This window comes from Myxine glutinosa, chromosome 11 (genome assembly GCF_964187855.1).
Source record: "Myxine glutinosa chromosome 11, kmMyxGlut1.1, whole genome shotgun sequence".
NCBI classification, from domain to species: domain Eukaryota; kingdom Metazoa; phylum Chordata; class Myxini; order Myxiniformes; family Myxinidae; genus Myxine; species Myxine glutinosa.
In genome coordinates this window covers 4665690-4693471 of record NC_136271.1, presented here as the reverse complement: position 1 = coordinate 4693471, position 27782 = coordinate 4665690, and the positions used below count along the sequence as shown (strand labels likewise).

General features: G+C 43.6%; 1 protein-coding gene across 2 annotated transcripts in view; it reads right to left on the bottom strand.

Moving 5' to 3' along the window:
* LOC137436367 (dnaJ homolog subfamily A member 1-like) overlaps positions 1 to 27782 on the bottom strand; it is a 57085-nt gene that overhangs the window by 16439 nt on the left and 12864 nt on the right. For both annotated transcript variants that reach the window (XM_078786360.1, XM_078786361.1), the window contains exons 5-7: positions 17310 to 17537; positions 15188 to 15302; positions 5144 to 5259 (exon numbers count right to left, since the gene is read on the bottom strand). In XM_078786360.1, the coding sequence (XP_078642486.1) occupies positions 5144 to 5259; positions 15188 to 15302; positions 17310 to 17537 (459 nt within the window). The remainder of the gene's footprint in view (positions 1 to 5143; positions 5260 to 15187; positions 15303 to 17309; positions 17538 to 27782) is intronic.

Sequence of the window (27782 nt, the reverse complement as noted above, 5' to 3'; positions counted from 1 at the left end):
TTCTGGGTCGTACCCATAAACCCAGGACTCATCGCCAGTGATCACTGTGTTGAGGAAGCTGGGATCGCTGTTCACAGTCTCCAGCATGTCCTGTGCGATCTCCAAACGGAGTTGCTTCTGCTCAATCGTTAGCAGCTTTGGTACGAACTTCGCTGAGATTCTCCTGAAGCCCAAATCCTCCTTCATAATGGAATGAACGGTGTTGAATCTTGCGGATCGTTTCCACTTGGGAATCGCCAAGCTTTACACAAAATTTGATGCAGTAGCGTTGTTCAAGTTTTTCCGTCATTTTGTCAAAAACGAAAATCCAACGGCGCTCACTTACATGTCCTCACTCATCGGCAGTCTGCCGTCGAATGACAGCTTCTGCAGGTGGGAAAAAATTCACGCGTGCGCATTAGGATCGCCTACATACGTGCACCAATCAACGCCTCCCTAGCTTCTTTTTTTTTTACGCACGAAAAATAAAGGTCGGATACTTTTTGAACACAGTAGTATATATATATAATGCAGTTTTCCGTTTATTCTACAAGGTGAGCACCAGGTGTATTACCCCTGTGTTTTGTAAATACGATCGAGGCTCATGGATGAGCGATATCAGAATGGAAGGGAACAAAATGGAGAGGGGGAAACACCAACAGCAGAGCAGAGATGAGTGAGATCAAGGGGAGGGAGAGAAGGACATCAGGGTGACCAAGCTGCATACAAACTGAATGAAATACAAAGAAGAACAGAAGAGGAACAAACCAACATCTAACAAATGGAAAGAGGTGAGGGGGAGGAGGAGAGGAAATCACAAAACCGTGAATGAATAGTCCCAAGTGGGACAGACGCTCGTCTCCCGATGGAGGGCAGTGGTGGTCGAGTAGCTTTAGGTGATGGAGGTTTTTGAGGGTCTTTAGGTTTTTCAACAGCATGTAATTAATATACTTACTCATATTATTTGCAGACAGCCAGTCAAAACAGACCCAAATGCAGTACCTCCTCTGGCTCAGGTATTTATGAGATAAAATGAAGGTTTAAATTAAACAACGGAACATCTTGCAAAATGACTATCTCGTGATATGTGATGGACATACAAAAATAGATTACATTTTGAGTTTAATTAAGCAATTATCTCACCACCTGGATGGCAATTAAAAAAGGGATCCGTTCGCTCTTGCGTATCAACGTCATGAATCATCATGCCGAGTTTACAAACGATACGTTTAGCTGCCTCGGAGGAATAGGGAAAATATATATATATATATATACGTAATAACATTTATGGACCCATTGCCAGACTGACTGAAGGACACAGTTATGGCTTAAAATATATCTTCTGTACTTTGCCGGTAGTGCTTGAAAATTGAGCCACTTCGGGTAGAAAAGATCATGAGTATGGATGAGGGAAGACCTGAGGTAGTGGTGAACAGCTAGTCTTGAAACGCTGGAGGGAAGATGGGACTGAATGGGTACTTCTTTCTATTGGCGAGAGAAAAGATGAACAAATAAATGGCGGGGAGCAGTGACCCTAGATTTGGGGGGGTTTAACAAGAATAGGGTTACTGGAAGAATAACAGGCCGAGACAATCCGATTTGGCATGGGAGATCCTAATGATTTAGAGGGCCTTGCTTTTCACAGTGTCAATAACGGCAAGGTGTGAGGAAGGGGTGCTGGCCCAAGGGGGAGAACAGTACCGAAACAAGCTGTGAATAAAGGACTTTTAGGTTGCCAAAAGTTCAGACGAGCCAAGGAAAGACCTTGTACGATGAAGGATGCCCAGTCAACAGCTGGCTTTGGAGGCAACCTTGGAAATATTGTCTGCCCAAGAATGAACATGGGTGATGGTGACCCCCAAACTTTTGTGTGACTCGACATCTTGAAATGGTTGGTTTAGGAAATAGATGGGAGGGTTTGCCAGAGGATCCTTTCAGAGAGAGAGAGAGAGAGAGAGAGAGGGGATGATCGTGTGGAATGCGTTGGATGGCCTATTCGAAGTTATGTACCAGCTCCCGATTATATTATGGTCTGCCGAGAGAGAAGAGGCGACTGCCTAGCTGTCTGAAGGATGAGAAATGACATGGCGTAATCATGAGTGGCGTAATCAGCAAAGAGATAAGCAAGATTTTCCAGGCAATCAGAAAGATCATTGATGAAGATACGGAACAAGACCGGGCCAAATACACTGCCTTGGGGCACTCAAGCCCTGACAGTGAGAAGAGATGAGAGGATCCTGTTAAGAGTAACATACTGACTGCAGGAGTGGAGGAAGTCAGTTATCCATGCGAGGAGGTGGCCTTGGACGCCATAAACAGAGTTCGAAGATCAAGTTGAGGTGCCAGAATGTATCAAATGCTCAAGATCCAGTCACGTGAAAAAGTAAGTACACCCCATGTAAAGTTTTGACTTTTTCAACACATTTTAACATACAGCTATTTGATCTTCATTTCAACAATATTGATAGATAAAGGTGATATAATATAACAAATATCATGAAACATTTACATTTTGTAGTCCATTGTATAATTATTTAAATAAACATAAATGCAAATTTCGCATGTGGAAAAATTAAGTACACCCTTGGCTCTAATAGGTGGTATTGCCCCCTTTGGCAGAAACAACCTCAAGTAGGCATTTCTTATAACTGTCTACCAGTCTCTGACATCGACTGGGAGAAATTTTGGCCCACTCCTCCATGCAGAATTATTTCAGCTGTGCGATGTTTGAGGGGTTTCTTGCATGCACAGCTCGTTTCAAATCCCCCACAACATCTCGATGGGATTTAGATCCGGGCTTTGACTTGGCCATTCCAGAACCCTCCATTTCTTTCTTTTCAGCCATTCCTTGGTGGATTTACTGGTATGTTTAGGGTCATTGTCATGTTGCAAGGTCCACCTTCGGTTGAGCTTCAACTTTCTGACAGATGGCCTCACATTATCCTCAAGCACCCTCTGGTACAATGAAGAATTCATAGTGGATTATATGATGGTGAGCTGCCCAGGCCCTGATGCAGCAAAGCTGCCCCAAACCATAATATTTCCACCACCATGCTTTACAGTTGGTATCAGGTTCTTGTGGTCAAATGCTGTCTTTGGCTTTCGCCAAACATGTCTTCTGGTACTGTGGCCAAATAGCTCTACCTTTGACTCATCTGTCCAGAGCACATTGTTCCAGAAGTGCTGGTCTTTGCCTAGGTGTTCATTGGCAAACTTTAGTCTTGCCCTGATGTTCTTTCTGGACAGCAAAGGTTTCCTCCTGGCACACCTCCATGTTGATCAAATTTGTGCAGCCTCTTTCTAATGGTAGACTCGTGCACTTTGACATCAACAGTGGCAAGAGCTACCTGTAGGTCCCGTGATGACGTTCTGGGGTTCTTAGAGACTTCTTTCAGCATCTTGCTGTCTGCTCTCGGGCTGAACTTGCTGGGGCGGCCTGGCCTGAACAAGTTGGCAGTTGTTTGGAATCTTCTCCACTTGTAGATGATCTTCTGGACAGTCGAATGATTGATTTCAAATTGTTTGGAGATCTTTTTAAATCCCTTCCCAGACTCATCGGCAACTATAACCTTCCTTCTGAAGGCCTCAGAGAGCTCTTTTGATCTCGGCAGGGTGACGCCGCACACTTCAACAACAAAGAGCAAACCAAACTAAATGTCTGAGGTTTAAATAAGACAGGTTCCTCCAAGATCCTCTCTAACGATGTTATAATCATTTGCACCTGAGCTGGGGCACCTGATACTAATTTTAGGTATTTGAAGTAGTGATAAATGTAGGGGTGTACTTACTTTTTCCACATGCAAAATTTGCATTTATGTTAATTTAAATTATGCAATGGACTACAAAATGTAAATGTTTCATGATATTTGTTATATTATATCACCTTTATCTATCAACATTGTTGAAATGAAGATCAAATAGCTGTATGTCGAAATATGTTGAAAAAGTCAAAACTTTACATGGGGTGTACTTACTTTTTCACGTGACTATGTCCAGCAAGACGGCCCTGATATCATATCCGACAGTGAGGGCCTCCATCCATTGCTGAGAGAGTGATGATGTGATGATTATGGGATCAGTTTGTTAAGAGAGTGGAATCAGTGTGCCCATGGTCAAATGTCGGGATCTCAAAACGAACCCATCATCTCAGATCAGGTTGTTGTTGAAAAGGAATGATTTGATGTAATCCCCAACAACAGATTCCACCAATTGCACATTACAAAGTGGACTGTTGTTGCTAATGGAGTTCATCTGTTTCATGCACCCTTCTGGTATCTATTGCAATATACACAATTAATTTTCAAGAAGCCCAAGTCACTGTTCGGAGAGGGAATTTTTTTTATGGCATGGCCCATAGGGCAAAGTTGTCTGGAACAGTTTGTCTGTCCGTATGTATGCATGTATGTATGGTCGCTCACAAATGTACACCAATCAGTTGAGGATCTGGTCACATGACAGGGGTGATGTAATGTAATTACATCTGTGATGTCATTACTGCATATGACAGCTGACTCTCCACACCGCCATTTTGATTTATATGCTGTTCAGGCCGAACATATCGTTGAACCTGTCATATATCACAATCGCCATGCTCTACCTTTACTTTTTCATTCAGTGTGAAACACAAACAAACCGATTGTTAAAACGATCATCAAATATCGAAAGCATCGACGTTACGGGTCTTCCAACGACAGTACTTATAGGCCTTAGGTTTCATGCCTTCATGCCTCACCTTCAGGCTGCTTCGGACAAATTAGCCCAGGTTTATGAATACAGTAGTATTGTTTTCATAATACTAAACATTAATACTACTAATAATAATATAATAAATATAACTGCAACACTGCAATCCCTTTGTTGTAACTGCAAAGTTGCTGGATTGAAGCGGTGTATGGTTGGTTCATTGTTGACTCGAAACATAGAATAAACAAGTGTCTCAATGCAATCTCTTTGTTTCCATGGTGACAGACAGCTTAGAGCCAGAGTACTTTAAAATAAGTTAATACTTACATTATTTGCCAACTGGTATGTCCACCCAGGTCACTAACCTCTTCAACTAAAATATCAAACAAGTCTGGCTTCACCACAGTTAGACTTTCAGTCTTGTTTTTATATAAATATCTATATTTATATATATCTATCCATGTGTGCGCGCACAACTAACCAGGGTAAGATGTCAGAAGAATGGTCCGATCGTCCAATGTTTTGATGGGACGTTGAAAACCACACAGGGCCTCTGTCAGGCTGATGTCCATTTCCATAAGTAGATCTTGGCCCCTTCTGTGAAATAAATTAAAAAGGGGAAAAAAAATTAATAAATATAACTAAAAAAACACAAACACACACACACACACTTCAAATTTACAATGCATCATTCTCACTACAGTTATACTTATTTCTCATCTTTCATTAACAAAACACCCTTCTTCCTCTACCCGTTATAATGGGTGAGGAAGTAGTGCACCAAGCATCTGCCCTGTCATCAGCCAACCCTCTCGACCTTATTGATATCCCTTCTCACACAATCTTCCCATCTCAACAGTCCCTCAACCTATCCGCTTTCTTCGTTAATCTCTCATGTTCCATGTGCACTCGGAGTGCAGCACACTTTTTTTTTTACCAATCTCCCTATAAAGCTCATCTGTACACCAATATCCTTCAGGCCGTGCGCCGAGTAGTTCTATATCGTTCACTTCCATTACGTACCTCATGCAAGTGAATTTCATTTTGAATATTAGATCAGTATGTATAAAGTTTAAATCTGCATGCAGTTCCACACTCAATATTCCACCACAAAAGGTTATTATTTACCCCAAGGATACAGTCACCATTTGATATTCGCGCTGGCCTGATCACTCCGTCAGGTTGCAGTGCACAACCCCACTGCTTTGCTTTGCACTTTGAATTATTGCACAGATATCTCGACCCTGGAGCATGCACATCCACCCACTGTTTCCCTTTGCTGATGATGTCTTTCCCTCGGAGTTCCATGCAGACATCAGTTTAGGCACCATTGCTCATGAAACATCAGCAAGTTTAGTTGTCTGTCAACGAAGCTCCTGCCAAATGCTCCCCAACAATCACCCTTCTTTCAAAGTCACCGAGGTCTCCTCTTGCTGCCATGATAGCCATAATTATAGGCAACCAGGCCTGAGCAGCATTTTTATACATGACTCTGCTGGGATGTTATTTACTTCATGAACACATAGGCCCCCAACTGTGTGTAAGCCGTTTTCAATATACTTTGTGTCCCTCATTTATAATAATAATAATAATAATAATTCATTTATTTTGTATAGCGCTTTTCCAGAAGCCCAAAGGCGCTTTGACAGAGTGGAAAACATAATGCATAACAATACATGAAAACAACAATTGCAAAAAGACAAGAATCAATAGGGAAATATTTAAAGCAAAAGGAGGGAGAAGGAAAAGAGCTAGTCAGGGGTTAAATGCTGTGGGTTGAATGTTGAATGCAGTGTTGAACAGGTGGGTCTTTAGTGATGTTTTGAATGTGGTGAGACACACGTTTCCAATTTTTGTCCACTACCTCTACATGCCCCAAATCCAGCACACCATGGAGTATTGAAGGAGTCAATCTGGGCATCATGTGGATGACCAAAGATCCCACACCTGAGGAAATGTTCACCCGTATCCAATGCAAATGTTCTTGCTGTCCTTGCGACTGGAAGGGCTGTTCTTGCAGAGCAAACAGTGTTGCATGTATTGATCTGTGTGGTTGTTGCGATTGTTGCAATGGCGATTCTTCATTGCGCATTAAAATCGGAGTTGGAGCCAGTGATCCTGAATCCGAGTGATTTTTTTTCCTACATTTATAGGTGTTCATCTGTCTGTATGTTACATGTTAAATTGCTCGTGCTCGTTACAAAGGATATAAAATGGAAGAGTAAACTACCAAAATAATTTGTACGATTGAATAATCATCGATAGGGTGCTATACTTTTAGTTGTGATTTGTCTCAGATATACAAACTGAGTTTGCAAATTACAACTGGATTAAAGCTACTCAAAATCTTCAAAGAGGTATTGCGCAACCTATCATTAACCTGCGCTCATAAAGCGAAAATCAGTGTTAAGCTTTTGGTTGCGTACATCGTGCAACGTGTGGCGTACGTGCCTGCGTTATTAAAATTCATTTTCTTGGCAACCGTTGGTCCGATTGGCACGAAATTTTACCATAGGAGTGCCTCCACCTGTATAATTTTTTTTATTCACAATTATGACGTTATAGGTCATGTCATACGTACAGGCGCCATCTTGGCAAAACGTGTCACCTCGATATCTCCCAAACCGCTCAATGGGAAAAAATGAAATATGGGTCATTGTCAAGTACTCCCCATGGGGAATAAGATATGTTGTTGATGATGATGATGATGATTGAAGAAGTTTCAGGAACTGAGTGGCGTGCTGACGAGGAGGAGAGTGTCGTTGAAGCTGAAGGGAAAGGTGTATGCTGCATGTGTGAGCAGTGTTATGATTTATGGGAGCGAGACATGGGTCATGAACGTAGAGCAGCAACGAAGGCTGGAAAGGGTGGAAATGCGAATGGTTTGGTGGATGTGTGGAGTATCGTTGAGAGAGAGGAAGCCAAATGATGAACTGCAAAAGATGATGGGAATAGAGCCTGTGATTGATGCTGTGAAGAGGAATAGGTTGAGATGGTTTGGTCATGTGTTGAGCAAGGATGAAAGTGACTGGTTGAGGAGAATTATGGAAATGAATGTAGAATGAAGTAGAGGACAGGGAAGACCGATAAAGACTTGGCTAAAGGTGGTGGAAGAAGAAATGCGGGCAAAGGGGTTAACAAGGGGAGATATAGAAAATAGGGCAAAATGGAGATCGTCATGGGGCCCGCAAGGCTAACCCCCACTCTAGCAGAGAAAATGACCTTAAAATGCCTGTTGTTGTTGTTTGATGATGATGTCATAATTCGACAAGTAAAATGCTGATCTGATCAATATGGGAAAAAAAAATTCCTCTGCACCCGTTAGTCCTATGGACACTAAATTTTCAGAATACGAGCGGCGCCTCCTGGAGAATTTTTAAAAATGATAATTATGACGGCAAAGAACACATCATAGGTACAGGCGCCATCTCGGAAAAATCAAACCAAGTTGCACCTCTATATCTCCAAAACCGCTCCATGGAAAAAATTTAAACATGGCTCATTGTGAAATACTCCCCTTGGGGAATAAGATATGTTAATGATGATGTCATCGGTACCTTAACTATGACATCACAATTGGACAAGTACAACACTTGATTTGATCAGTATTAAAAAAAAAATTCTCTCTGCAATTCTTGGTCCTATTGACACAAAGCTTTCACCATAGGAGTGCCTACTCCTTTAGAATATTTTAATGATAATTATCACGTCATAGGACTTGTGGTACAGGCACCATCTTGGACAAACCGAAAAACGTTGCACCTCTATCCTCAAAACCGCTCTATGGAAAAAAATTGAAACGTGACTCATTGCAAAGAACCCCATATGGGGAATAGGTGTTAATGATGACATCATTGGTACCATAATTATGACATCATAATTTGAAAGGGACAAAGCTTAGTTTGATCAGTTTGAAATGTATTGAGCGTAATCTATGCAACAATATTAGAAAATATAAAATTATGATGTCATCGCTCATGGTCTGGCAGCAATATTTGATCAAAAAAAAAACAAAAAAAAAACGTTCAAGAAAAGAATAGTTAGCTCGCAAATAGTTGACTGCACAGGGTAAGTATTTTATGAATACCATCTAGTTATATCAGGTATCTGAATATTGTTTAGAAATTTTTGCTCTTACACGAGCCTCGACTCTGCATGTCAAAAAATAAATAAATAATAAAAGTACATTTTCATCAACTTTCCAAAACGCACTTACACCTCGTTGTACGCCTGGGTTACGTTCCCGTAAACAGTTGCACCTATGGCAAAAAAGGGGATGCCTTCCAGAGGTGGGGGTTATCGCTCAACATGTTTTGCTTTTTTCCACATTTATTGCAAAAAAAAAAACAAGAAGAAGACGACGACTGAAAGTAAATTAAACACAGAAATAACATGCTTGCATAATATTTCAAATGATATAACCACAAATAAAAAATTGTATATACAGTTAGAGCAGGTCTGACGGGCCTGACGTTGTCTGATCCTCACAGCCTCCCCATGTTCTACATGATGGGGTCCCATGTCCGAGTTATCTTCTTTAAGCTGGTAGATGACACATTTTCTGCAGTTTTCTTGATCCACACTTTCTTTTTAGCGATCATGACGGGAGAGTGCGGTTGGCCTAGTGCGTCGGAGATCTTGGTCAGCCCTTCACCATTTTCGTACCACCTGATGACCTCCAACTTGATATTCTAAGTCACAGCTTTTTGTACTTTCTTGGCACGCAAAGTAGGTGATTGAGGTGGACATTTGGCAGGCATGTCAATGCTATCATCAATAGTCACGTTCAGCTGTCTTTGTCACTGAAGATCCTGCCAAATGCTTGGTTTGTATGGCAATTTTATCCTATTTATTTGCCATTTTATGTTTACCGTATTTTCCGGTACATCAACCGCACCCGTGTATTAATCGCACCCCCGATTTTCGACTTCAAAAAAACACACCAAAAAAAAAACAGATTTTCGAGGGGAAAAAAAAAAAATCAGGAAAATTTTAAAAAGAGCAGAGAATAAAGAAATAAAATGGAAAGCGAAATATGATGAAAGGAAAAAGAAACTGAAGACAGAGAAAGAGTGAAAATACATGAAATGAGTTGAAATATAATTTAAAAAACAATTCTTCTTTCTTGCCAATGTGGGGCCCTGAAAAGGGCCGTTGGGTTTTGGCTCTTGCCAATGTGAGGCCCTGAAAAGGGCCGTTGGGTTTAGTCTCTAAAATCCGGAGAAGTCCTCGTCATCCGTTTCTTCAGTCCAATCCGAGTCGGGGTAGGCGAGATCGTCGTCGTCGTTATCCTCTTCTCCATCGTCGGAAAAGGGCCGTTGGGTTTAGGCTCTAAAATCCGAAGAAGTCCTCGTCATCTGTTTCTTCAGGGAAGACATGACGAAGATCATCATCCGAGTCTGGGTATGCGAGATCATCGTCGTCGTTATCCTCTTCTCCATCGTCGGTCACTGCCACTTCATCCTCCCAGATGATGTCATCTTGAGTGCCATCAAGGGCATTAGATATGCAGCACTTGAGGAAGGCCCGCTCGATGATGGCTGCCGGCAACTCCTCCCAGACCTTCAGTATCCAGCTACAGATCGTCGGGAGGTCCACCTTCCTCATCCTCCCAGTCTTGGTGAAGGTCTTGTCCCCCGACAGCATCCACTCCGACCAACAGCGCCGCAGACAGTCTTTGAACGGCTTGTTGACTGAAACGTCTAGCGGCTGCAGCAGCGACGTCGTGCCACCCAGGATCATCACCTGATCAGTGTTGAGCCCCCTCAGCGTTGACTTGGTCTCCTCTGTCTTGTGACAACGGAAGGCGTCGAGGACGAGCATGCTCCGTCGCCGCGAAAGCCCACCAACTCGTCTCCCCCACACGACGCGGAGCCAATCATCTACCAGCGCTTGGTCCATCCACCCCTTGGCCTGGGCACGAACGATTACACCCGGAGGAAATTTATCCTTTGGTAGCATCTTCCTCTTGAAGATGATAGACGGCGGCAGCTTTCCCCCATCAGCGATGCATGCCAGCATAACCGTAAAACGATCTTTCTCATGACCCGTTGTAGTGATGGACACCGACTTGTCACCTTTGGCCGAGATGGTGGTCCCTCGAGGCACATCGAAGGTCAGCGGCGTCTGATCTGCGTTGCCGATGCAGCTTAGGGGATAGTCGTGCTGCTTGCGGAACTTGATCACAAACTTCTGAAAATTAGCAGTCTTCTCTGCTATGTCATCAGGGAGACTCTGTGCAATGTGGGTTCGCCGGCGAATGGAAAGGCCATGACGACCCATGAACCTGTACGCCCAAGACGTACTGGCCGTGACGTCATCGACCCTTGTTTCCCTGGCGATGAGTCGGGCCTGGAGTCGCAACGCAAGTGTCGCGATGGCGTGTCCCTCGGCTCGCTTCTCTCTCACCCACATTAGCAGTCTCTCCTCGAAGGCCGGCCACTGGGCTGCTTTGCCCCTCATCGCCTTCTTCTTCTTCGGCATCGTCTCCAGCGTCTGCTTGTTAGTCCGCCAGTGTCTAATGACGGACTCGTCGATTCCGAAGTGTCGGCCGGCCGCCCGATTACGAAACTCTTCTGCAAACCTGCAGGCACTGAGCTTGAAAGCTGCTGTGAATGATCGCGGTGCCATCTCGTGGTCTTGGTCAGGATAGAAGCGAATGGTGAAGCTTGGTCTTGGTCAGGATAGAAGCGAATGGTGAATCTTGGTCTTGATAGCTCGAACAGGATAGAACGAATGGTGAAACTCCCCGTTGACCTCTCCGTTTTATACATTCGCCCAGCCCATGCGGCGGCATCAAAGCCGACTTCAATAGGTTTATACCGCGGCGTTGGTTAGACAATAGGTACGTCATAATGTCCCATGCAAAACATCCTGTTTACCATGTTGACGCTTTTGTTTTGTGACTTAATCCTGTCTTTATTTAGCACACTCTATTCACGATTTGACCTGTCATTCAAAGAGGACTAGTGAAAGTACACATTTTCACAAACACGCATAGAAAAATCAAATATTACAAACTTCAAACTTTCTTGTATTTTGACTGGCAGCAGTAATCGGCGTTGAACCTACCTTAGTAACGTAATTGACGATCATTCATCATTGTATCCCCGCAACCCCAAAGTAATATAAAGATTACGTCCCGTTAATATGACAGTTTTTCAATGCACAAATTTTTCTGTTACTGTGTATCAACCGCACCCCCTTTTTTAGGGTTTTCCCGTCGGTAAAAAACCGCGGTTGATACACCGGAAAATACGGTATCCCTGCAATATTTGGAAATTGACTAAGTCAGCCTATGGCTGCGAAAGTCTTTTTGAAATAAACCGATTATTATTATTTTTACAATACGTGCAGTTTTTTTTCAGGGGTTAAGAGTACAGTGATATTATATCAGGAAGTAGTACAACTGATGTCAGTCAGTCACGTGATCATACGTGCCGAGGGTGGCGGTATTACATGGTGGAGATATGCTTTGAGTTTTGCAACAGAACTGTTTAATTATGTGGTTTTCATGTGTTTTAATAAGGTGGAAGTGAAGCTTTTGGAATACACAGCGGGCCGTGTATTTCATTATGCATCAGGACTATGGTGTAGTTTTAAATTGTGCAGCAGGAGTGTTTTTAAATTTCGTCTTAGACATTCCAGTGAGACCATAAAACATTATTCTGCCATTGTACGAAATATGGTATTGTCCCGTCCTCAGCTAGTTAAGACCAGCCTTGGACGAATAGCCGAGACAGTTTTGACTCTTGAGGCGAGCAGCCAAAAATGGCGGTTATTCTCCTTTAACACGTGCGGGAATGATGGGATGTGAGACGTTTACCTTACGAAACACGGGTTTATTCCAAAACCACAAACAAGTAAACGCGACAAGGAAATTCAACAAATAAGATTCAATGATAATAAATCAAGAAATAAAATGAAGGCTGAGGGAAAAATAAATCCTATTTTGAGGGACCCTCCATACAGTCTCCAAAACACACAAGGGGATGATAAAATAAAATGGCCTTTTCAGTGCCGACACTCAACTTTGGCTTCAAAATGGAACTTTTTAGGTTGGTGGCCGTTGAAGCTCGATGCCACCGCGCGGGAAGCACACAAGATGGCGGCCGAGGTGCTGTGCGTCGAGGGCACACTGGGCCTTGAGGTGAGGACGGTCCTCTTTCACTCCAATTATTCGTCCTTGTGACGAGCAGCACGGCCTTCAGCCCACCAAGAGCACAGCAGTCGCAATCCTCTTTCCAAGTGTCTACAACGCAGCCCAGAGCCCCTCTTTCTTCAAACGCACGCACAAAAATGGCCAGTCTTCTGCTTCAGTCCAAGATCGAGAGAGAGACGCGCTCTTCCTCTTCTCTCAAGAAGCTTCTCCACGACGTCACACCGACCAATCACAAAGCTCTTTCCAAAGCACGCACACTCTCGGCCAATCATGAACTTCGGGGCGTGGCCTGCCGGCTCTGCTCTTCCATGCCCTTCGTACCACTCTGGGGGTGTTGCCTTTTGCCGTAAGTGTTTATGTGGGTGGGGCTTAGTGTCCGGGAACCTGTCTGGCTTGCAGTGGACGGTTGATATGGTTTAATGGATGTTTTGCATGGTCGGCCTTGTAAATGTAAAACGTAAAGGGAAAAAATCCCAGAGGGAATGTCACGTACAGGGGAAAAACTAACCTTAATCCCTAACTAGTTATCACAGCTTCACCCCTCGTGTGAAGACACACAGACAATCTTAAGGTACAGTCTCCAGACTGAAATACATTGAGATTTCTCCGACGCGTCCACGGTCCATGCTATAATTGTGCAATTCTACAAATTTCAGAAAATTAATTAAAAATACAAAACAAGAATGCCTTGGTTGAACACGTTTCCCTGCCCCCTTGCAGAGGGCAGCAGGTTTTCCTCTAGGATTTTTCTGTATTTTGCTCCATCCATTTTCCCTTTGTCCGATCGAGATCGACCCGATGATTACGATTTTGCCTTCTATCCTGACAAGTGCCCCAGTCCCTGCTGATGAGAAACATTCCCATAACATGATGCTGCTACCACCATGCTTCACAGTAGGGATGGTGTTCTTTGGGTAATCAGCTGTGTTGGGTTTGCGCCAAACGTAACGTTTTGAATTTAGGCGAAAAAGTTCCATCTCGGTTTCGTCAGACCACAAAACTTTTTGCCACATGGCTTCAAAATTTCCGGAGTGTTTTGTTGCATACCTCAAACGGGACTCAAGGTGGCCTTTTTGAGTAATAGCTTCCTTCTTGCCACCCCACAATACAGGCCAGACTTGTGAAGTGCTTGGGATATTGTTATCACATGCACACATGACCAATCTTCGCCATAAAGGCTTGTAGTTCTTTCAAAGTTGCCATTGGCCTCTTGGTGGCCTCTTTGATCAGTCTCCTCCTTGCTTGGTCATCCAGTTTGGAGGGACGGCCTGATCTAGGCAGGGTCTTGGTGGTACCATACATTCCACTTCTTAACGATTGTCTTGACTGTGCTCGAAATGATATTCAAGGCCTTTGAAATATTTTTATACCCACACCCTGATCTGTGCCTTTCCACATCTTTATCACGGAGGTCTTTTGAAAGCGCCTTGGTGCTCATGGTTGAGTCTTTGCTGTGAAATGCACTACCCAGCAGTTGAAACCTACAGGAACAGCTGATTTTATTCTGAAATTATCAGAATCGCTACAATTTAACACAGGTGGAGGCAAATTAACGTGGTGTGTGATTTTGAAAGTGATTTGTTACACCTGAGCTAATTTACAATTATTGTTATTATAAGGGAGGTTAGACACTTATCCAACCAGGATATTCTAAGTTTTGTATTTTTTATGAATTTTCTGAAATTTGTTGAATTTGTTTTTCACTTGGAGGTTGTGGGTTACAATGTGTAAATAAAGGTGGAAAAGTCTGATTTAATTCATTTTGATTCCAGGCTACAAGGCAACAAAAGGTGAAAAATTTGAAAGGGGATGAAGATTTTATATAGGCACTGTACATACATACGTATAAACATACGTATAAACAAACGCATAGCCGCTCTTCCCTCGTACAATCCCCTGCGAAGGACTCGAGGGTACAACCCATTAAATAAACCAGGGTACAAGTTGTATATTTATCTCCACGGCTCAGTGGGAAGGGGGAACCAAACGACCGGGAGGGAGAACTGGAAAGCTTGATGGTAACACCTGCGTAGTTTGTTGAACCATTAACAGGCCTAAGCTTATAATTAAAATATCTACAAGACAATGAAAGTACACAAACTGTACTTACCGCCATACGAATAAATTATAAACCCGAAAAATCTCACTCACATGACAATATGGACGAAGAGTTGACAAAATAAGATTTACGAGGAATGGGATTCTGAAAAACATGATTTTCTTTCCCCTACCCCCACACCTTTCCCCCACATTTGACATCTGAAATCCCCAAGTACATTATCCCCCCCCCCCCTCCCCTAAACTATTCAACACCAACTGCAACAGCATGCATATGTGGACAAGAAAAGTCTAATTTAACCTGACCTGTGAAGCAGCTGGTGCTTCTTTGTGTCCAAAACAACGATGACATCACCTGGTTCCAGATCAGGTTCTTGGTCTCCTTCTCCAGAAAAGGTAATCTTTTGTCCATCTTGCATGCCTGACCAAAATGCAACAACAAAACTAAAACACAAACTAATCATTTCAATAATCGAAGATGATTGAAAAAAACAAAACAAACAAAAAAAACGTTTTAGACGTGAAGAAAGTGAAAAAGAAGCAAAAGAGACATTTCAAAAGTGGAAAAATGCAATAGAGAAGACAAGTCTAAAGGTCAACATTAATAAAATGAAGGTTATGGTGAATTAAGTGGCGATGGAGAAAGGAAATAAAGTGTACGATGGCCTTGTTCAATACACAGAAAAGGAGTTGGATGGAATTCAATCAACGGAGGCAGAGGTGCAGTGGTAACACTGGAAATTTGGTTTAAAAACGCTGGGATTTTCATGAGTAAAAGATGTGAGAATCAATCATTTGAAGGAGAGGAATAAAAACAAAATTAAATGTTCACAAACTCAGAATTTAATTTAGAAAAGGTTAAAAGTTTGTTATCTTGAAGACAAAAGAGTCAAGAGGAGCAGGATTAGCTATTACATCAAGAATAAAGTCACACTGGAATAAGTGGTGATATCATGACGAATAGAAACATTCCACTTTGTGTAAAGGTAGATGTTTGGGTTTATAAAACCTACATCAGACCCGTATTGTGTAGAGTCCAGCGAAACGTGAACAATGCGGATTGAAGATGTAAAAAGAAGGGAAAGAACAGATATGAGAATGAAACAATGACGAATGAAGTCACTACATGAAAATTGGGAGCTCAGAAATCGAGGAATAAAAGACTTGATTGCTATGGTCATTGGTCATGTGCAACGCAGGTCAGAAGATGAAGCTGTAGAAAGATAAAGCTTGTGGTGGAAGGAAGAAAGCCAAAAGCATATCCTAAAAAGACGGATGGAAAATGTTGATAGGTATGGAACGTTCCAGTTTGCAAGAAACGAATGCAATAGATAGATCCCAACGGAAGAATGCAATCATTCAACCAACCCTTCAAAAGGGGCAAATGGTCGAAAGGCATTCGTCGTTATTCCACATGTAAGCATCACATTGAGCTTGGGCGACCATATCTAACCATTAATACCACCTGTAAAACAAGTACACAAGTCGAAAACAATTTTCATGATCACATCAGCAAACAAAGAGATAAGGTGGTTTTATGAGATTGGGGGGGGAGGTTGGCCAGGTGGGGGGCAGGATGGCCAAGAGGTACACCTACTCGCCTTCAAGTCAGGGTTCAAATTCCAACCCTGCAAAGAACTTTAATTCCGGTGTTTCACAGCAGGGCGATTCATCAATGTGTGTGCCATCCCTCAGATGGGCATAACATAGGGCGTCCCGTCTGACGGCATTAGTTGGTGACCGTTAAAGATCCTACAGTGTCCTTCGTGAAGAGTAGGCGGGCTATCGCTGGCATAATCCACAAATTACTGCCCGAATTAACCGGAAACACTGCATCAGCCACAACCTCAGCCAATGATGCTACCAAGCACATTTGTGCTACATACAGAAAAAAGACTACATGGGGGAGGGGGATAAAAAACAAATGGTATCATACCAACCGACACTTTGCCACACATTATGATGTACAACAGCCTAGTGATAACCACAAAGATACTCTCAACAAGTGTTACGCCTAGGTCCCCCGTCAGTGAAGTGATGCAAGTTGACAAAGTGGAAGACGCAAGGCGACCATCTTGGATTTTGACATGGCGACCCAATTTTCAATAGTGTTCTTCCTTTTGCGTAGATACACCCACACACCAGATTAGAAGTTAGTAGTTCCCTTATTTTTCAAGATATTCCGCTCACAAGGTTCAGACATACATGGCGTCAGACATACATGGTGGTGGCCATCTTGGATTTTGACGTGGGTTGCACCCACACACAAAATTCGAATGCAGTCCTTCGCTTACACACGCACGCACGCATGCACGGACGGATGGACGGACGGACGGACGGAGAGAGGGAGGGGAAAACCATAGTCCCCCTTTCGCTCCGCGGTGCGACAGGGGATAACAACACAAACATCAAAGTTATCAACACAAACCTTTGTCCACATGAACCTCGAGGATCTTCTTCTGCTTCAATATCTTCTGGCCTTGACACTGACGACAGCGGTCCTTGGCACGGATACGCTCACCAGAGCCCTGACATTCCGCACACTCCTGTTGGATCTGCTGCACAAATCCTGGGGCTATCTGTCGAACACGAAGCTGCACGCCACAACCACGGCACTCCGAGCAGCGCTCAACGGCACCTTTCTTTCCACCGCGACCTAAAAAACAAAAATTCCCAAACGGCAAAAATAATAAATGAATAAATGATCATGATAAAAATAAAAAAAAGATCACAACACAAAGGACGACTGGATTAATATGTTGAAGTTCAAAGTGTGCTGAAATATTGGATGATGAAAAAAAAAAAAAACCTTTTTGAAGAACCTATTTGCACAGAACACCCATACAACAAACACACACACATATTATATATACATATATATATACATATACAATGCATTCAGAAAGTATTCAGACCCCTTCACTTTTTTCACATTTTGTTATGTTGCAGCCTTATGCTGAAATCGTTTAAATTCATTTTTCCCTTATCAATCTACACTCAATACCCCATAATGACAAAGAGTAAATAGGATTTTAGAAAGTTTTGCAAATTTATTAAAAAGAAAAAACTGAAATATCACATTGACATAAGTATTCAGACCCTTTGCTATGACACTTGAAATTTAGCTCAGGTGCCTCCCATTTCTCTTGATCATCTTTGAGATGTTTCTGCACCTTGATTGGAGTCCACCTGTGGTAAATTCAATTGATTGGACATGATTTGGAAAGGCACACACCTGTCTATATAAGGCATCACAGCTGACAATGCAAATCAGAGCAAAAACCAAGCCATGAGGTCGAAGGAACTGTCTGCAGGGCTCAGACAGGATTGTGTCGAGGCACAGATCTGGGGAAGCCCACAAAAAAAATCTCTGCTGCATTGAAGGTTCCCAAGAGCACAGTGGCCTCCATAATTCTTAAATGGAAGAAGTTTGGAACAACCAGGACTCTTCCTAGAGCTGGCCGCCCGGCCAAACTGAGCAATCGGGGGAGAAGGGCCTTGGTAAGAGAGGTGACCAAGAACCCGATGGTCACTCTGGCTGAGCTCCAGAGATCCTGTGTGGAGATGGGAGAAACTTCCAGAAGGACAACCATCACTGCAACACTCCACCGATCTGGGCTTTTTGGCAGAGTGGCCAGACGGAAGCCTCTCCTCAGTGAAAAACACATGAAAGTGCACAGAATCTTGTTTCTCAGTCTGAGAGTCCTTTAGGTGCTTTTTTGCAAACTCCAAGCAGGCTGACTCTAAATAGAAACTCTAATTCACCATCTGATTTCATTTCTTGCAGTCGCCAAGATGGTTTCAGTCTCGGTTGCACCAAAAGGTGAGAAAAACCGGACGAATATTGTTGTTTTATTGGCAAAAATGCATTTTAATAACCCTTTTTCATGGATCTGGTCGGACACGATGCAGGGACGGGGAGAGGAGAGAGTGAGAAAAGAGAGAAGAGGGCGGGTTGGGTTCCCTACTGGGGAATTAGTTATTTATTATTACTTGGTAAATGTACAGCAAATGAAAACTGAATTTAGGGATCGAACCGCAGTGCAATTACATTTTCCATATTTCTAGTGTATACTACTGTGTTCAAAAAGTATCCGACCTTTATTTTTCGTGCGTAAAAAAAAGAAGCTAGGGAGGCGTTGATTGGTGCACGTATGTAGGCGATCCTAATGCACACGCGTGAATTTTTTCCCACCTGCAGAAGCTGTCATTCGACGGCAGACCGCCGATGAGTGAGGACATGTAAGCGAGCGCCGTCGGATTTTCGTTTTTGACAAAATGACGGAAAAACTTGAACAACGCTACTGCATCAAATTTTGTGTAAAGCTTGGCGATTCCCAAGTGGAAACGATCCGCAAGATTCAACACCGTTCATTCCATTATGAAAGAGGATTTGGGCTTCAGGAGAATCTCAGCGAAGTTCGTACCAAAGCTGCTAACGATTGAGCAGAAGCAACTCCGTTTGGAGATCGCACAGGACATGCTGGAGACTGTGAACAGCGATCCCAGCTTCCTCAACACAGTGATCACTGGTGATGAGTCCTGGGTTTATGGGTACGACCCAGAAACTAAGTTGCAGTCATCACAATGGAAGCATCCAACATCCCCGAGGCCAAAAAACACAAAATTTGATGCAGTAGCGTTGTTCAAGTTTTTCCGTCATTTTGTCAAAAACGAAAATCCGACGGCGCTCACTTACATGTCCCCACTCATCGGCGGTCTGCCGTCGAATGACAGCTTCTGCAGGTGGGAAAAAATTCACGCGTGTGCATTAGGATCGCCTACATACGTGCACCAATCAACGCCTCCCTAGCTTCTTTTTTTTCAACGCATGAAAAATAAAGGTCGGATACTTTTTGAACACACTACGTACATGGAGTTCATTTGAGGGAAGTTAACTCTTTTCCAACTATCATACGAAAATACACCATTTGGTGTCTGTCTGATGAATTTTTGACCGCGATACATTCCGTCATTACTTATCCAATCTCAACCATTAATATCCCACATCCCAAAGGTGTCTTTCCTCCTTGAACAAACGTCAGTCAATGTTTATAAATAGCTTTTCATGGCGTTTCCGTGGGAGCAACGGCCCAACAGCCTCTCCCAGAAGTAGAAATATTATAAAGCACAAACACGTATGATTATAGGTAAAATTTTTAGCCTTTTAAACAGTCTTTTAAACAGTTTGGGAGATCTCGCGAGATCTCGGAGACGGTGGGAGGGATTTTCGAAGCTCCACACGGTCTCCACGTTTTTCGAAGTTAAGTCTGTTCACAATTGTATTTTGTCGAAACTGTATTTATCTTTCGGTGTGTGAAGTTATTGTGTGCAACTTTGGTTGTTTCTCGGTGTTTATCTTGCATAAATTGATCGTCTGTTTGCCGTGTCGTGTCTTGAGGCCTTGTACAGTGTGCACTGTACAACCTTGAGGCTTTGTTTTTCTCTCAGCGGTCCGTCGTTTGTGATCCAATAACTTTCGTTCTCTGTATTCCCAGGCTTTTCACCCATAGCCTACTTCCTTGTGTAAATCTCAACTAAAAAAAAAAAAAAAAAAAAAAAAAAAAAAAAAAAAAACATTTCCTTCTCTGTTCTCATTCGTTTATTCATTCTTATTCGTTCGTTCGTTCTTCGACCACGTGTTTCTCCCCCATTTCCCCAGATAGTTTTCACTCATTAACCTTCAATGTTTACACTTTCCCCTCAAGTTATGTATTCCGTCATATTTTATAACACCTTTTTCTTCTTCTTCTTCTTCTTCTTTAAAAGGCTGCTTTCGACTTGCTCACCAAATCAATTCATCCCAAAAAAAATATCCATCTCCTATAGTGCCTTTTTTCTACATTCCCTAAACTCTCCTGCACTCCATCCTCCATCCAGCGTCCTTAAACGTATTTTTAACTCGAAGGTCACAAGAAACTCATTTTGCAATAAATGTTCGTTTCCCATAAATCGTACACTTTCAAAAATCCAATCTCACCCCTCCCCTCCAAATCTTCCCCATAACCCCTCCCCTCCAAATCTTCCCCATCACCCATCCCTTTCAAATCTCCCCCCTTGCCCCCTCCCTCCTAAACTACCCCCTCACCCCTCCCCGCCAAGACGCCCCCTCGCCCCTCCTAGACTCCTGCCTCACCCCTCCCCTCCAAATCTCCCCCATATCCCATCCCTTTCAAATCCCTCCCCTTGTCCCTTCCCTCCCAAACTCCCCCCTCACCTTCAAATCTCCCCACCCTCATTGCTTCTCAATTTCCCCCCTCTCACTCCCCCTCCTCAAAGCGTCCTCCCCGCTTCTTCCCCCTTCAAACTCTCACCTCCATCTCCCCCAACCTTCTGCCTCGCTCTTCCCCATCCTCAAATAACACCTCATTGTGGCTCACCCAATCACCATCAAACCTTTTGTCCGCCCCATCCTTCCCTTTCTCCGAGCTATTCTGAAATCTCTGACACACCTTCAACAGCTCTCCCTATCTCTTCCACCTCTTCCACATCTTACCCTACCCCTCCTCCCCCCTGTTCTGTATCTGATGCTCCCCCTTCCTCTTCATTAACGGTATGGACCTCAAACATCCGGGGCCTTCGTTCAAACTTAACTGATCTCTCCATACAGGTTGCTTCTGTCAAACCAGACGTGATCTGCTTAACAGAAACTTTCCTCCTTTATGATGTCTCTGATTCCATAGTATCTCTCCCGGGCTACTCCCTCCTCCGGTATGATAGACCTGAGCCTCGTCCTGGAGGCGGGGTTGCTATCTTTATCAAAAACTCTCTTCCTCACTCGCCCTGCACTGCACTCTCTCCACCTCACCCCCAGGAATACCTCTGGCTACGGCTTCCCCTTCGCTCCCACCTCTTGTTCATATGTGTGTTGTACCGTCCACCAAACAGTGATGACTCCATCTACATCTCGCTGTCTGATGATATGGACCAACTTCTATCTACTCATCCCAACTCTCTCTTCCTCATATGTGGTGATTTCAATTGTCACCATGCCAGTTGGCTGGGTGTGGGTACCTCTCTCACCAGCCATGGCTCTTCAGCAAAGGACTTCTGCGACTCACTGGGACTGACACAATCTGTCAATTTCCCGACCCGGATCTCAGTCAACGGAGCATCTTCTCTTCTGGACTTGGTTATGACTAACTTCCCTGAAAATGTCTGCTGCTCTTCTTCTGCTCCGATCGGATCATCTGATCATGTCCTTGTTAAAGTGGACATCTCTCTGACCATCCTCAGGGAGCCTGCTCAGCGTCGACGAGTCTGGCATTTCACTCAGGCCAACTGGCACGGTCTTCAAGCAGCCATCAATCATCTGGACTGGTCTCCCATCTCTACCACCTCTGACATCAACTCATCCTGGGAATTCTTCCAAAGTAAATTGCTCTCTCTCATGCACAGATTTATCCCATCTCGTCTTCAGTTGTCATACCCTTCCTCCCGTCCATGGTACACGGAATCTTGTGGTGAGGCTGTTGCCCAGAAACAACTTGCCTTCATCTCCTGGAAAGCAAATCCAACGGAAGGAAATCTCATTTCCTTTCACAAAGCCCGAAACAAGTGTGTGTCCACCCTCAGGAGAGCCAGGAAACAATATCTCTCCGTTCTCAAGACCGAACTCTCTTATCTGTCTCCCTCTTCCAAATCCTGGTGGCGTCTGGTCAAATCCGTTTCTGGTGTTTGTTCCCCCTCCATCCCCTCCCTTACCTCAAATGGCTACACAGCTGACTCCGCACGTGAAAAAGCTGAATGCCTCAACTCTGTGTTTGCCTCTAAATCTTGTGTCCCAAACCTATCCCTCTCTGTACCCACCATACCCAGTCGTACCCTGCTGCTCCTGGACTCCGTGTCCTTTCCTCCTGACAAGGTGGAAAAGTTTCTGTCAACCCTCGACTCTGATTCTGCAACTGGACCCGACGGCATCAGCCCACGGGTCCTAAAATCCTGCTCTGCTGCTCTATCTCACCCTCTCTCTGTTCTCTTCACCCTCTCTTTTGCTCAAGGTCAACTGCCATCTGCTTGGAAATCAGCCAACATCACCGCTTTGCACAAAAAAGGTGCAAAAACAGATCCTAGCAACTACAGACCAATCAGCCTTCTCCCAATTATCAGCAAAGTCATGGAATCCATCATTGCTTCGGATATGAAATCTTTCCTCTTCTCCAATGGCTTGATCTCTGATCATCAATTTGGTTTCAGACCAGGTCACTCGACTCTGGACATGCTGCTTCTGCTGTCTCAACAATGGATGGAGGTCCTCAATGCCAAACAGGAAATTAGAGCTGTCTCCCTCGACATATCACGTGCCTTCGACACGGTCTGGCACCCCGCTCTGCTCACCAAACTCTCCTCCTTTGGTATCCATGGAAATCTCCACGCATGGCTGGCGGACTTCCTCTCTAGTCGTCGTCAACGTGTGGCCCTGAATGGGTTTCTCTCATCTCCTCTTCCTGTTCAGGCTGGAGTTCCCCAAGGCAGTGTTCTGGGCCCCGTGCTTTTTCTGGTCTTCATCAATGATCTCTCTGACTCTCTCGAAAATCCTCTCTATCTCTTTGCTGATGACTCCACTCTCTGCCGCTCCATTCCTCTTCCCTCAGATCGGCAGTCTGCTGCCTCCTCACTCTCTGAAGACCTGGACAAAATCACAGACTGGTCAAACAAGTGGAACATGTCTTTCAATCCTGACAAATCTCACACTCTTACTATGTCTCTCCGAAAAGATCGACTGGACAACCCTCCCATCTACTTTCTCAACAATCCTCTCCAAGAAGTTCTGTCGCTCAAGATTTTGGGTCTCACTATCTGCCATGATCTTTCTTGGGAAAACCACATTTCGAAGCTGGCCTCCAAAGCTAGTCGCCGACTGGGCATCCTCCGTCGTGCGAAGTCCTTCCTCGGCACACCTGAGCTCCTCACCACATACAAGGCTTTCATCCGCAGCTCAATGGAATACTGTTCTCCCCTATGGGCCGGTGCTCCTGCCTCACACCTAGCTCGGCTTCACGCTGTTGAAACCAAAGCTTTCAGAATTATTGGAATCTCCCGCGATGAAGCTATCTCTGAGGGCCTTTCACTCACTCACCGCAGGCAGGTAGGTGGTCTTTCTGTCTTCTACCGACTCCTCTCCGGCCTTGCACCCCCAGCTCTCTCTGTGCTCTGTCCCCCAAATATTCCTACAGGTCGCACAAGATCTGCCAGCAACCCTCTGATGGTTAAACTGCCGAAATCTCGGCTCTCTGCTCACCTTCACTCTTTCATTCCTCTTTTCTCCCGCCTCTGGAACAAACTCCCTCACTCCCTTCAATCCCACTCCTCCCTCCAGGTCTTTAAAACAGCTGTTCACCACCATCTCTTATCTTCCCCCATCCAAAACCTTGATCTTTTCTACCCCCGCTAATTCACCCCAGATCCACCTTGTTTGAAATTCCAACTTCTTTCCTGGAAGTCCTGGCAGTGTCCATATGTTTTATACCTCTCCCACCGCCCCCTTCCCATGCCCCCCCCCCCCAAAGCCCTCGCCCTCTCTCAGATCTCTCGATGTCTCCATGTCTCTCGGTCCCTGCTCTCAAATGTTGTGTTTGTGTCCTTCCCCCTCTCTCCCCATCTTGTCTACCGCTCCCGATGTTATATGTTTTATGTGTCGGTTTGTCTTTCTGTGTGATTAATGTTCGCTCTTTCACGAGCCTCGATCTTGTATACAAAAAAAAAAAAAAAAAAAAAAAAAGTCGCTAATGCTCCTTATAACACTAAACAAAGAAATTTGGAGGAATCCCGACATCCATGAGGTAAGTATTATTTACAGAACTCAGCGAAGATCTACTGTGCTCTTATAAACCCCACAAGGGTTGGGTAAATAACATGACCCTTCCTGGCGCTAATGTGGCGTTTTTCGTGGCGGCCTTTTGAAACTCGCTCCTGCTGTTTAACATGAAACTGAAAGGGAGTAAGCCTGGGATGTGCTCATTTACCAAGCAGCTAGCTGGTGCTTGCCAAGCCAGCCGTTCCTTAATGGTTTTGAATGGAGTGCTTGCTTGAATGCTTGAACCACTTGGCGATCTCTCCACAATAAACTTTGTAAATTAACACACACCCAATGTTCTTGAGACCCGACCATTGATCAACTGTAATCTATATACCCCAAAGAGGAATGACCCTTCCTGCCCCTCCCGCAGTGTGCGGGTGTACTTGTGTAACTAAAAAATACTTCAAAAAAAACTTTGTATGAAATATATTGTAAATGTAGACTAACTATTGTAATACTATATTTATTAAATAATAATGTTTGGTTTTGATCCATTTTTATGCCTCTGTTGACGAATTCGCCGGAGGCATTATGTTTTCAGGTTGTCCGTCCGTCCGTCTGCCCTTCCGTCCTTCCGTCCACGATATGTTTTCGTTACTGCGATAACTTGAGAACGGCTGAAGGGATATTCGTCAAACTTAGTGCAGGTTTGTATAATGAGGTAAAGATGAACCGATTATATTTTGGGGTCACGAGGTCAAAGGACAAAAGTGAGGGGTCATGTTAGGTGAAAATCCTGTTACCACGATAACTTGTGAACCAGTGATGGGATTCTGACCAAATTTGGTGCACTAATGTAGAATGATGTAAAGATGACCTGATTAGATATTGGGGACAAAGGTAAAAGTCCAAATACACTACCGGTCAAAAGGGAAGCAGAAAACTGCTCGAGGTTAAAAAAAAAGTTTAGGCTAGCAAAAACGGTAAAATAATGTAAATTGCACTTATATTGTAAAAAAGGCCTTCTTCAGGGAACAAGTAATGGGTTAACAACTTACAGCTGTTCTGCAGCAATGTAAGTAAATTAAGCCTTGAAAGTTGATGCAAAGAATTCCTACAGGTGTCCCAACCTCTGCTGATTACTTGATTACAAACCCCCCTGTCTGTATAAAAGCAGTATTGGACAGACTGTTATTACACACTCTGAAGCATTATTTGGACAATATTGCACTGCAGGAAGTAGTATATTGGAAACTGGAGGAAACTCTGACAGGAAGAGGTCTGGCAGACCCAAATCCACAACAGAATCAGAAGACAAGTTTCTGAGAGTCAACAGCTTGCGTGACAGGCGGCTCACAGGACAACAACTAAAAGCACAGCTTAACACTGGTCGAAGTGAGCAAGTCTCAGTTTCAACTGTGAAGAGAAGACTTCGAGCTGCAGGTTTGACAGGTCGAGTGGCAGTAAGGAAGCCATTGCTAAGATGACAAAATAAGAAAAAGAGGCGTGCCTGGGCTATGATGAAGCACCGCTAGTGGACTACTGAAGACTGGAAGGTCTTATGGACCGATGAATCAAAATTTGAAATCTTTGGTTTGTCACACAGGGTTTTTGTACGCCGTCAAGTAGGCGAAAAGACGGTTCCTCAGTGTGTGACACCAACTGTCAAACATGGAGGAGGAAGCGTGATGGTCTGGGGCTCTTTTGCTGGATCCAGAGTCGGCGACTTGCACAGAGTGACTGACAACCTGAACCAAAAAGGGCTACCACAGCATTTTGCAGCGCCACGCAATACCCTCTGGTTTACGCCTAGTTGATCAGGGGTTCATCCTACAGCAAGATAATGACCCTAAACACACCTCCAAGCTATGTCAAAACTACCTTTGAAGAAAAGAACAAGATGGTAGGTTTCAAGTCATGGAATGGCCAGCACAGTCTCCAGACTTAAACCCCATCGAGCTGGTTTGGGATGAACTGGACAGAAGGGTGAAAGCAAAGCAACCTACAAGTGCAACACATTTGTGGGAACTTCTGCAACAGTGTTGGGAAGAACTTCCCAAACAATATTTGATTTCCATTGTAGAAAAAATGCCACAAGTGTGTTCGGTGGTTATATCTGTAAAAGTTGGCTACTTTGCAGAGTCAAAAATTTAAATTAAATTTTGTTAAACAAAATTATTCGATGATTTCTTTTTTATCTACAATTGTTTATTTGTTCTTTGCTTAATTTCAGAGTACATTGAGACATGAAACTGCATAAATTTCAACAAAAACTGGAAAAATTGAGGTGTTCTAAAACTTTTGACCGGTATTGTTGGTCTATATCTTGACAACGGCTGAAGTGATCCAATTCGAACTTGATACAGATATGTATGAGGTAAAGATTATCTGATTATAATTTGGGGCCAAAAAGTCAAAGGTCAAAGTCTGTTTGTTATAGGTCCACAACTTGAGAATGGCTGAAGTGATCTAATTCAAACTTGATGAACCACCTTTAGATGCAGGAAGGTATAATGAGTTAAAGATTAACTGATTATAATTTGGTGCCAAGAGGTCAAATGTCAAAGTCTGTTATAGGTCTATAACTTGAGAACGGCTGAAGGAATCCGATTCAAACTTGGTACAGGTATGCATAATGATGTAAAGAGTAACTCATTAGACTTTGGGGTCAAAGGTCAAAGCCAAAACCTGTAATAGGTCTATAACTTGAGAACTGCTGAAGTGATCTAATTCAAACTTGGTACACTTATGTATAATGATGTAATGATTAAATTTTGGGGTCAAGGTCAAAGGTCAGGTCATGTCAGGTAAAAATGTGATAACTTGAGAACAGCTGTATGGATTTAAAGCAAACTTGGTACAAGTATTATAATGATGTAATAATGTGGGCGGAGGCATATCTGTTGAAGTCGTGACGTACAAGAGTATCGTTCTCGTTAATTTGTAAAGCGAAGTGCATTCGATGTTTTCAAGCTTAAAAATGAACAACAGAAGTAAATCAGTCAAGGCAGGTTCTCCGCCCTCACTCACAAGTCAAGTCAAGGTAGAAGTGTCACTCTGCCCCCTCTCCCCTTCGTGTGTGTGTGTCTGTGTGTGTCTGTGTGTGTCTGTGTGTGTCTGTGTCTGTGTCTGTGTCTGTGTCTGTGTCTGTGTGTCACAATA